Genomic DNA, 13044 nt, shown 5'->3' with positions numbered 1-13044 from the left:
AGGCGAAGCCCTTGGGACTCATGTCTCACAACCATAGGGTAAGACAGGGATCACCAGCGACTTAAAGATCCGAATCTTTCTCCGTCTGCACAGGTATCGACAACGCCAAATACTCGTGTTGAGCGAGTCCATAACACCGTGAGCCAGGCCAATCCGCCGTACGACTTCCTAGCTCGACCCACACCGTCTTTATGCACTACACTACCAAGATATATGAAACTTTGCGAGATCTCAACGTCCTCACCACACTCTTGGACAGACTGTACTGTTTCATCCAGTAAGCCTCCAAACACTGGACACTGAACACCGATCTGAAGAGGCGAATTGATGTCTTTGGTAATAGATGCCTTCGCAGGATCATGGGGGTACCGCTGGTATGACTTTGTGTCAAATCAGCGATTGCTCCGTGATACTGATTCGAGGCCGATTATCAGCATAGTCCGTCAACGCCAACTGCGACTATATGGGCACGCTACCCGGAAGCCGATCCTGTATATCGGGTTGTCTGCGAAAGGGATAACCCAGCACGGAGGAGGCCAAGGAGACGTCCACAGAAATCATGGTTGCGCCAAGTCGATGCCTCCTGCTGGGAGTTACTTGGCATGGGAAGGAAGCCTGCATGGAGACTCGCGAGGCGTGACCGCCTGGAGTGGCGCCATAGGGTAGGCGAGGCGACGCACCTCCCGGCGTATGTCCCCCATGATATATTATATATATATATATATATATATATATATATATATATATATATATATATATATATATATATATATATATATATATATATATATGTGTGTGTGTGTGTGTGTGTGTGTGTGTGTGTGTGTGTGTGTATATATATATATATATATATATATATATATATATATATATATATATATATATATATATATATATATATATATATATATATATATATATATATATATATATATATATATATATATATATATATATATATATATATATATATATATATATATATATATATATATATATATATATATATATATATATATATATATATATATATATATATATATATATATATATATATATATCGGGAGTAGACCATTCTGAATGCATGTACTATTAAAGTTGACAGCGAGGAGTGCATTATTCTTTTTATAGAGTGTATTTTGTATTTTTCGCACAAGGGTGCGTTCGTCAGGCTTTAGCTGGTAGAGTAGTGAACCGAAGTCCATTTCCTCGAGACGTCTTTCGGTCTTGATCAGACCATCTTCAGGAGAGAAGTGAGTGGAACTGTCAGTTCCACTCATATATATATATATATATATATATATATATATATATATATATATATATATATATATATATATATATATATATATATATATATATATATATATATATATATATATATATATATATATATATATATATATATATATATATATATATATATATATATATGATAGATGGAAGTAGGTAGGCATACATGTTTCACCCAGGTAAACGTTTATTGTAGGTAAAACGATTTTTTATAATTTTCCTTATTTTGCTTTGTTTGTTTTCTTGTGATATTTCTTATTTTTAGATAAACGAAGTCTCAATAAGACCGTCTTGTGAATATCCATGGCACACACACACACGAGAGAGAGAGAGAGAGAGAGAGAGAGAGAGAGAGAGAGAGAGAGAGAGAGAGAGAGAGAGAGAGAGAGAGAATCTTTGAAGTGAAGAAGCTTCGTGAAATTGAAGATACAAATTAACTGTTTGTGTGCTACAATACTTGATTGTAAGGGTTTAAAGTTTGGTCATTATTCTCTGGAAACATGCATGTGCAAATATAATATATTGGTACTTTAGCTATAGAGTGGACGAAGAATCATTACAAATTGAAAGTGTACCTTTCTTTGTAAACTTCTATATCCTGTATATATATATATATATATATATATATATATATATATATATATATATATATATATATATATATATATATATATATATATATATATATATATATATATATATATATATATATATATATATATATATATATATATATATATATATATATATATAACGCCTGACTCCTGATCTTTTCATGATTTCTGATTGGGGCAGAGAAAACTTAGAAGTGTTTAATGCTTCAAAATTCAATTCCTCCATCTATCAGCTCGACACAGCCTTTCAAACAAATATGTCCCCTCTTCTTTAAAAAACACTCAACTGTCCCTCTCTTCTACACTGAATATCCCTGGTCTGTCCTTTACTTATGATCTAAACAGGAAACTTCACATCTCATCTCATGCTAAAACAGTTTCTATTAAGTTAGGCGTTCTGATGCGTTTTAGCCAGTTTTTCCCGCCCCTCCAACTGCTAACTGTAAAAGAGCTTCATCCACCCTTGTATGGAATACTCTTCGCATGTTTTTTGGGTATCCACTCACACAGCTTTATTAGACAGGTTAGAATCAAAAGCTTTTCGTCTCATCAACTTTCCTCCTCTAACTTACTGCCTTCAGCTTTTTTCTCACCGCTGGAATGTTGCATCTCTTGCTGTTTTCTTCTATCATTATTTTCATGCTAATATTTCTTCTGAGCTTGCTAATTGCATGCTTCCCTCCTCCTGATGCCTCGCTGCACAAGGCTTTTTTTCTTCCTCTCACCCCTACTTTGTCCAACTTCTTAATGCAAGAGTTAATCAGTACTCCCAATCTTTCATACTTTACTCGGGTAAACTCTGCCTGCTTCTGTTTTTTTTTTTTTCTTTTTTATGCAGGAGGGGAGCCAGCCAAGGGCAACAAAATATTAGAAAACAAAGGCCCACTTGAGTGCTGGTTCCCTTAAAAAGTAGTAAGAAATTAACCAAAATCAAGGAATAAATGTCTTTATTTCCAACTTCCTATGATTTGACTTCAGGGAGGTTTCAAGACATTTGTCCCTGTCTTTTGGCTAAAGCCGGGTTCACACGTGTCAATATGTGACTGAAATTGCAAGTCGCTAGAAGTATCGACTGAGCCCTTCTAGTCAGAACCCGTTCACACTAGCGACAGGGAGGTATCGACTGGTTGACGGGAAGTGAATGTAAACAAACAACTACTCAACAAGTTCTCTTGTTCTGGTGACGATGACGATTGCGATCAAATTAAATCCTCACAAGTATTCTCCAACAACACCGTGCAGATAAGAAAACTTTTTTTTTTTTTTTTTTACTTAGGGAAGAGGGCCAGCCAAGGGCAAAAAAAAGAAAGTTAGAAAAAAGCCCACTTGAGTGCTGGCTCTCCAAAGAGTACAAAAAGTGCCAAAACCGTCAGCCAGAATTAGGTTAGCAAATGCCTCGATACCTCCCTCTTAAAAGAAGACAAGTTGTAAGAATTCGGAAATACAGATACAGGGAGGGAGTTCCAGAGTTTACCAGTGAAAGGGATGAATGATTGAGCGTACTGGTTAACTCTTGCATTAGAGAGTTGGACAGAATAGGGATGAGAGGAAGAAGAAAGCCTTGTGCAGCGTGGCCGCAGGAGGAGGGGAGGCATGCAGTTAGCAAGATCAGTAGAACAGTTACCATGAAAATAGGGATAAAATATAGAAGGGGATGCAACATTTCGGCGGTGAGAAAGAGACTGAAGACAGTTAGTCAGAGGAGGGAGTTGATGAGACGAAGAGCTTTCGATTCCACCCTATCAAGCAAAGCTGTGTGACTGGAACCCCCAAACATGCGAAGAGTACTCCATACAGGGACGGATAAGGCCCTTATACAGAGTAAGCAGTTGGAGGGCGAGAAAAACTGGCGGAGACGCCTCAGAACACCTAATTTCATAGAAGCTGTTTTAGCAAGAGATGAGATGTGAAGTTTCCAGTTAAGATTATGAGCAAAGGACAGACCGAGGATATTCATTGTGGAAGAGGAGACAGTTGAGTGTCATTGAAGAAGAGGGATAGTTGTCTGGAAGGTTGTGTCGAGTTGATAGATGGAGGAATTGAGTTTTGAGGCATTGAAAACTACTAGATTTTCTCTGCCCCAATCGGAAATTTTAGAAAGATCGGAAGTCAGGCGTTCCGTGGCGTCCCGCGTGATCTGTTAATTTCCTGAAGGGTTGGACGTCTCTGAAAGAACGTGGAAAGATGTAGGGTGGTATCATCAGCGTAGGAGTGGATAGGGCAAGAAGTTTGGTTAAGAAGGTCATTAATGAATAATAGAAAGAGAGTGGGTGACAGGACAGAACCCTGAGGAACACCACTATTAATAGGTTTAGGAGAAGAACAGTAGCCGTCTACCACAGCAGCAATAGAGCGGTCGGAAAGGAAACATGAGATAAAGTTGCAGAGAGAAGGATAGAAGCCGTAAGAGGGCAGTTTTGAAATCAAAGCTTTATGCCAGACTCTATCAAAAGCTTTTGATATGTCTAACGCAACAGCAAAAGTTTCACCGAAATCTCTAAAAGAGGATGACCAAGACTCAGTAAGGAAAGCCAGAAGATCACCAGTAGAGCGACCTTGACGGAAGCCATACTGGCGATCAGACAGAAGATTGTGAAGTGACAGATGTTTGAGAATCTTCCTATTCAGGATAGATTCAAAAACTTTAGACAAGCAAGAGATTAAAGCTATAGGACGGTAGTTTGAGGGGTTAGAACGGTCACCCTTTTTAGGAACAGGCTGAATGTAGGCGAACTTCCAGCAGGAAGGAAAGGTAGAAGTCGATAGACAAAGTTGGAAGAGTTTGGCCAGGCAAGGTGCAAGCACAGAAGCACAGTTTTTGAGAACAATAGGAGGGACCCCATCAGGTCCATAAGCCTTCCGAGGGTTTAGGCCAGCAAGGGCATGGAAAACATCATTACGAAGAATTTTGATTGTAGACATGAAATAGTCAGAGGGAGGAGGAGAGGGAGGACAAGCCCAGAATCGTCCAAGGTGGAGTTGTGAGCAAAGGTTTGAGAAAAGAGTTCAGCTTTAGAGACAGAAGAGATGGCAGTGGTGCCATCAGGATGAAATAAAGGAGGAAAGATGAAGAAGTGAAGTTATTTGAGATGTTTTGGCTAGATGCCAGAAGTCACGAGGAGAGTTTGAGTTTGAAAGATTTTGACATTTCCTATTTATGAAAGAGTGTTTGGCAAGTTGAAGAACAGACTTGGCATGATTCCGGGCAGAGATATAAAGTGCATGAGATTCAGGAGATGGAAGGCTCAAGTACCTTTTGTGGGCAACCTCTCTATCATGTATAGCACGAGAACAGGCTGAGTTAAACCAAGGTTTAGAAGGTTTAGGTTGAGAAAAGAATGAGGAATGTACGCCTCCATGCCAGATACTAACACCTCTGTTATGCGTTCAGCACAAAGAGATGGGTCTCTGACACGGAAGCAATAATCATTCCAGGAAAATCAGCATAATACCTCCTCAGGTCCCCCAACTGGCAGAGGCAAAACGCCAGAGGCACCTTCGCTTTGGGGATCCTGCGGAGGGATTGGAAAAATAGGACAAGATACAGAAATGAGATTGTGATCGGAGGAGCCCAACGGAGATGAAAGGGTGACAGCATAAGCAGAAGGGTTAGAGGTGAGGAAGAGATCAAGAATGTTGGGCGTGTCTCCAAGACGGTCAGGAATACGAGTAGGGTGTTGCACCAGTTGCTCTAGGTCATGGAGGATAGCAAAGTTGAAGGCTAGTTCACCAGGGTGGTCAGTGAAGGAGAGGAAAGCCAAAGCTGGTGGTGAACATTGAAATCTCCAAGAATGGAAATCTCAGCGAAAGGGTAGAGGGACAGAATGTGCTCCACTTTAGAAGTTAAGTAGTCGAAGAAATTACTATAGTCAGAAGAGTTAGGGAGAGATAAACAGCACAGATGAATTTAGTTTGAGAGTGACTGTTAAGTCGTAGCCAGATGGTGGAAAATTCGGAAGACTCAAGAGCGTGGGCACGAGAGCAAGTTAAGTCGTTGCGTACATAGACGCAACATCCAGCTTTGGAATGAAAATGAGAATAGAGAAAGTAGGAGGGAACAGAGAAGGGGCTACTGTCAGTTGCCTCAGACAGCTGTGTTTCGGTGAGGAAAAGAAGATGAGGTTTAGTAGAGGAGAGGTGGTGTTCCACAGATTGAAAATTAGATCTAAGACCGCGAATGTTGCAGAAGTTAATGTAGAAAAAGTTGAGGGAGGTGTCAAGGCATTTGTGGTCTTCAACAGGAGAGGTGTCCGACCTGGGGACATTTTTGGTCCCCTCCCAGAGGGGACTCCGAGGCGTTGTTTATTTCGGGTCCCATTTTTCTTTTAAATTTTTATTTGGCGTGAAGGGTGTATGTGTGGTAAGTGCATGTAGTTTTGTGTGAAGAAGGAGAGCTGTCTTTAGAGGGTAGGCTGTGACTACCCCCTTGAGTTGTGAGACACAAAGGGAAACATTCAACGAGATCACAACTAGCTTTAATGGAAGGTTCACAGCACCTCCTGAACTAGTCCTATTAGATCTCACTGGGAGTAAGTTATTGTTTCGGTAGGTGTCTACTACCTCCTCCGTGTAAAGAGAGAGTGGAAGCTATCTCATCAAACGTCGATTTGCGTAAGCTATTTTTACTGGATGATTCATTTTCAGGGTCCCAGTTGTGCCCTTTTTCCCTCACCAACTCCATCATCTTCTCTTCATTGACACCACATTTTCAAACCTTTCTCCGTGTTTTGTGACTGATTTTTCCAGTCGCTAGGCATCGATATGCAGTCGGAAATTCTACCGACTTGCAATTTCAGTTGCGTATTGACACATGAAGTTGTGAACACGCCTTTGATTAATTCTATCAGACCTGCAAGTGAGCTGGGAACTATGTGGGCCTTTTTACTTATTCATTCTTTTTTTTCCCGCTTGGCCAGCTTTTATATATATATATATATATATATATATATATATATATATATATATATATATATATATATATATATATATATATATATATATATATATATATATATATATATATATATATATATATATATATATATATATATATATATATATATATATATATATATATATATATATATATATATATATATATATATATATATATATATATATATATATATATATATATATATATATATATATATATACACATATATATATATATATATATATATATATATATATATATATATATATATATATATATATATATATATATATATATATATATATATATATCATTTATAGAATATTGAGTATCCTAGCCTAAGCTTAGGTTGAAGAGTTTGAGTGTCTTAAGGTAAAAAGCAAGGATTCTTGTATATTCCTTGGTAAAAAGTATCACAAGACAACGGGACTCCAGTGTCCAGTGTCCAGTGCAGCGCCAAGACCAAGACCAAGACCCAGTCGAGGCGTGAGCACAGCGTTGGGCCGGAGAAACTACGTAGCGTCGCTTCACAAGTCTACACAATGGCTGATGCAGGCTTCTTCCGCGTAAGTCAGTGTGGTCATCCTGTGGGGGATGTGGTGCAGGTCAGGATGTCAAGTGCAGGCTGGCGTAAAGGGCCGGGGCGGGGCGGACAGGCGAGGAGCAAGGCGGGAAGGGCGGCGAGGGAAGGCAAAGATGGCGGCTCATTATCCGCATAAGTACGATTTATTTATTTAAATTTTTTCTCGTAAGATCATTGTTAGGTTTTGAGAACAGTTTGGATTAGTGTCAGCGTGCCTCTGCAGTGGTGTGTGGGTGTCGTAGCATGGGTGGGGGGGGCAGGGGGGTGTTCTTGCAAGCCACACCAGCCCCGGAGCCTGGTGGTGGCGCCAGTGTGCAATGCAAAGGGGCGAAAATTTGGCTTCCTGTCAATAATAACATTGGCTTAGTGTCTAGTCTTTTTAGTTATGATTTAGTGTGCATTACTAGTGATTGCAAGGAAACCCACAAACCATTTTGATAACGCCGTGGCCGTGCAGGCAATATTGTCGCTAAGCACTGGGGCATCTCAGGCTGAGGACCCTAGGGGGTGTAGGGTTTGGACAGGCAGGACAGTTTGCCATTTCACCTGTACAACATGCCATTTATTGCTATTCAAGAAAAGTAGAGGCGCCAGTTAACACAATTGAGAGAAAGCCTGGCAGTCAACAAATAGTAAAAAATAGAGGTAATGCTCCAGTATAACTGGCACTTTATTTTTTTCAATTACTTACTTCCATATCTTCACAAGAGCCAGTGTATACATTTAATACAAGGACATGAAGTGGTGGAAAAAATGCCACCTATGCAATCCCTAACAAGCTTGGGGAGCTGCTGGAATATAGAGTTTTCAGGTGTGGTAAGATGAAAAAGTATTTTCCAAGGAGTGAATTATCAGTCATCTAAATTTATGTCCTGGCTTATAGCTTGGAAGTGCTGTTAAGCTTCTACTCATAAGTGGCGTAGGCAATTTTATTTATAGGGGTATCCATATTAGGGCCCATATCACCACCCAAGCATATCTTTGGTGTAACTACCTAGAATCTGGGTATCGTGGTGACATGTAGGTAACTTTAAACCACTCGACAAATGGCAATGTATCAAGGTGATGTGTGGTGGGATTCAAACCTTCACATGGACATTTGCCCGATGCCACACTCTTCACTTTATCCACTATGCTACTGCAGTTACATAGTGGATAAGGTGGTGAGCGTGGGATCGGGCAGACGTCCACACGTAAGTTTAAATCATACCTCTTACCGCTTTGAAGCTATGTCATTTGTCGAGTGGTTTAAAGTTACCTACATGATACCCAGGTTCTAGGTGGTCATACCAAAGATGTGCTTGGGTGTTGATAAGGGCCTTAATATAAGGGATGTGGAGTCGGAGTCGAGGCGTCGGCTACTTTTGGCTGGAGTCGGAGTCGGTAAAAATATGAGCAACTCCGACTCCTTTACGTGATAAATTTTCGAGTAAAGATTCCACTACATGGAGATTCCTACAAATTGGGAGAAATTGACTTTGTGGAGGATGTGTCCAATCAAGCATTACATATAAAGATAATTTTTATTAATTTATGATAATTATATAATCGTCAAGTACACTTTTATTATGGATTGACTCGAAAATATGTAAGTATTGATTCTCTTAACTTTCGTCTTTTTTGGGTGTGGCAACTAGTGGGCTTTTTGTTTAATCTTTTCCCTTGGCCACCATCCCTGATGTAAAAAAAAAAAAATAGACTATATCGTTGTACTGTTAAAAAAAAAAAAAAAAAAGGAGCTGAGTCGGAGTCACAACCTTCAAATTTCCTGGAGTCGGAGTCGGACTTTTGAAAATCCGACACCACACCCCTGCTTAATATGGGTACCACTATAAATAAAATTGCCAGCGCCACTAATGGGCAGAAGCTTAACAGCACTTCCCACATATACTCCAAGTATGCCTACAGGTGCTATAGGCCATAACGAGAAAAGAAAAAAAAAGTGTGCCTACAGGTGCTGTAGGCTATAACATTAATATAAAATAGATGAAAATAAAGGTTAGGTGTGGTTAATCATGTAAAGTATGATAGTTATTTTTTTTTCTGACATGTGAAACTTTTCCTGCATTGTATGTGTTATGATTGCAGAATTGTTTTCCATGTGCATATTAGTGGATTTTAATTGTTTCTAGGCACATACAGTCAACTCAGTTAATGCCAGGATTACATTCTTGTAGATGTCACGTTATTTAAAATCATGTTATTGAAACAATTTCCCTGTAGAAAACAATGGTAATGTGGGGTTATGTTACTGGCCAATGGGAAAGTCTGCCTATTACTTAAAAAAAAAAAAAATGGCCATGGAAACAATAAAAGCTCAAGTTCTCACCTGCACATCCTTCTTGTCTGGGAAATAAAAAAATTCGTAATTCAACTTGATAGTTCACGTGAATTTATATGCCAGGAACATTTTCCCATATTCATACATTTGTTATTAATGCTTTTAATGAAATGACCCATGAGTATAATTTGTTGGTGGTTGGTAGCAGTGTTTGTTTACCATCACTTCAGCTGATTGAGCCACGTGGTCCAAACCAGGCTGTCTCACCGTTCCACCACAGGCAACATAAAATTTTTTACGAAGAGAAACATCCCTATTACTGCTGCAGAGCATGATTTATTATTAGACTTGGTGAGCCAGGAAAAAGTTATTCTAAATAAAAGCACAAATGGCTGTATAGTGCCCTTAACATGAGATAGAATTGCCTCCTCCTTCAACACTGCAGGCTATGGGAAGAGGACAGTCCTCCAGCTATCTACATAATATGGTACTTATCTAGCGATAAGACATACAACCAGGGGTGTGGAGTTGGAGTTGAGGAGTCGGCTACTTTTGGCCGGAGTCGGAATTGGAGTCAGAGTCGGAGTTGGTAAAAATATGAGCGACTCCGACTCCTTTACGTGATAAATTTTCGAGTAAAGATTCCACTACATGGAGATTCCTACAAATTGGGAGAAATTGACTTTGTGGAGGATGTGTCCAATCAAGCATTAAATATAAAGATAATTTTTATTAATTTATGATAATTATACAATCGTCAAGTACACTTTTATTATGGATTAACTCGAAAATATGTAAGTATTGATTCTCTTAACTTTCGTCTCTTTTGGATGTAGCAACTAGCGGGCTTTTTGTTTAATCTTTTCCCTTGGCCACCATCCCTGATGTAAAAAAATAGACTATATCATTGTACTGTAAAAAAAAAAAAAAAACTGAGTCGGCGTCGGAGTTGCAACCTTCAAATTTGTCGGAGTCGGAGTCGCAACATTTAAATTTACTGGAGTCGGAGTCGGACTTTTGAAAATCCGATTCCACACCCCTGCATACAACTGATCATAAGCTAAGAAGAATTGTGATTGTAAACTTGGGAGGTGGAAATGGTGGCAGCGATGTTGTTGTTGTTGTTCTTAGGTTTGGTTCCAGTCTTAAAATTTTGTAAAGTAGGCTATTTGAACAATAGCCTATATATTTTTATGTTTCTAAAAATTAGTTCACAGAAAAAAAATTACAATAATAGATATTTGGGCAAAATTTATGCAAAGATGATAATGGGTCTTGGTTCACTTTCGTGATGAAAGTAAATCCTGCCTGATCGTTGCCTTCCCATACTCCAGGAAGGCAGAGTTCGCTCTTAAGAATATAAATTTCTCCCAGACTTTATCCTTCAACTGATGAAGGTGTAAGATATAGTTTAAGAATCCAGTCGAGGGTGTCTCAGGCGATTACCCCTAGAAGCACCATGGATGCATGTGATGTCATCGAGTCAAGTTAACACACGTTACATTGAATCAATTGTTATTTAATCATATCTCATTAAATATCAAGTATGTTAAATTAAAATCACATTATTCAAATTCATGTTAATCAAAAGTTGACAGTTGCTGTACTTTTGTAATTCTGATGATTTACTCCCTGGAAAACACTTGCTTTCGTCTTAATTTACCCAGAAACTTTGCATTCCCACAGGGCCTCTCAGCTTGGTGAAGATGGAGGGTTTAGTGGCATTTTTCTGCCACTTTATACTATTATATTAAAGTTGACAAAAAATCTAGTATCCTTAGGATCTGAGGACTGCCAGTTTTTCAAAAATTCCTGATTTTTTATGTATATACATGCTGTAAAGGTTGAACCTTCCAAATTCAGAATTCCATCATTTAGCAACTCTTGTAATCCGGCATAATGTAAATGTGGTGAAATTATTTACGTTTTCCTGCATAATTTAAATTTACCAGATGACCTTTAAGATGCAACAGTGCTTGTGTGTTTTGGAGTGTGGGTGGTATTCTGCATAGTGTGTGGTGATACACGGTTATCATTAGATTTCACAGAATTTGTGGCTGTCAGTCTTCCCCACCGTCAGAAGTCAACGGCAGCTAGAACACGCTCCCATAATTTGTCAACTTTGAATATGTAGAGTGAAATAAGGTCTCAACATAATTTTCTTGAATTTGATTTTTTTTTTTTTTTTTTTTTTTTTTTTTTTTTTTTTTTTTTTTTTTTACATCATAATACTACTTTTAGGAATTGTTAGACCGTTTATCCAAACAAAAGAAACATGATACATATATATGAGATTACTACCCACACCCTGACACATGCAGGCCATGCCTGCCATGGGAAACTAGGGTTGTTATTAAAAATTCTTATTGCATCAAAGAAAGACATTATTTACTCATCATTACTGATATTGATTAGTAAATTTATAATGAAAACTGTTGGGGATTGTATTATGGTACAGTATATATAGCCATGTTATCATGAAGAGTTCCGGCAGTGAGAGGCAGTGCAAAAACGGGGTGAATCCGGTCTTAATACTTATGGATGATGTCACAAGTTTATAGTCAGCCACAGTTAGACTTATGTTTTAAATGTGTCTTTTTGCCTGCTATGACTGATGTTATTAGCCATGACAATTTCTAGTCCCCCCCTCCCCACTTCCACTTTCTCTGTGATCAACAACACATGATGTTTGTATTTTACACTCCTGTTCTTTTCTGAATCTATAATGTACTTTACAGTAGGAAATAAATTATTAAGTGAGAAGAGCTTATCAGCTGTTGCAAGCAAGTGAGAAGAGCTTATCAGCAGGACCAAACATGTGATTTCTTTGCACAGGGTCATTAGAACATAAACAGTGCCTCCATAAGTAAATGGCATGCTAATGTGGTAAGTTAAAAAAGATGTTCCAACATTCATGCCGGAAAGCTGATGTTTACAGAATATAACTTTCTGGATTTGTAATTGTCAGTTGTATGTGTATACAATGGGTTTTCTGAATCTGAAAGGAAATGGGATATAAGGTGTCAGAGTTATACCACCAAAATAAGTTATTTATAGTGTACATACAACACTAATATTCAGATAACTCGGGTTGGCCTTCTCCCATTTGCTCCTACTCGTGTTTTACTGTATTGTTTTTCTTTTTCCTCTCTCTCTAGTTCCTGGTGTTTAGATTTCAAAATTTTAATAGCTTCTATTGTGGACTACTAAATTAGATGCTTTTGTTTTGCAGGGGACGTCTGCTGAGCAGGACAACCGCTTCAGCAACAAAGACAAAAAACTTATGAAGGAGATGAAGTTTGCTGAGAGTTTAGGAAAAAAGGTAAGGTTACTGGTT

General features: G+C 38.5%; 1 protein-coding gene across 1 annotated transcript in view; it reads left to right on the top strand.

Moving 5' to 3' along the window:
• Positions 1-7267: 7267 nt before the first annotated feature.
• LOC123513901 (serine/arginine repetitive matrix protein 1-like) overlaps positions 7268-13044 on the top strand; it is a 32106-nt gene continuing 26329 nt past the window's right edge. Inside the window, exons 1-2 of the mRNA XM_045271364.1 lie at positions 7268-7409; positions 12940-13029. Coding sequence (XP_045127299.1) covers positions 7386-7409; positions 12940-13029 — 114 coding nt within the window. The 5' untranslated portion in view covers positions 7268-7385. The remainder of the gene's footprint in view (positions 7410-12939; positions 13030-13044) is intronic.

Source organism: Portunus trituberculatus, chromosome 37 (genome assembly GCF_017591435.1).
Source record: "Portunus trituberculatus isolate SZX2019 chromosome 37, ASM1759143v1, whole genome shotgun sequence".
NCBI classification, from domain to species: domain Eukaryota; kingdom Metazoa; phylum Arthropoda; class Malacostraca; order Decapoda; family Portunidae; genus Portunus; species Portunus trituberculatus.
Note: the sequence above shows the minus strand (reverse complement) of the source record. Positions and strands in the feature narration are given on the sequence as shown.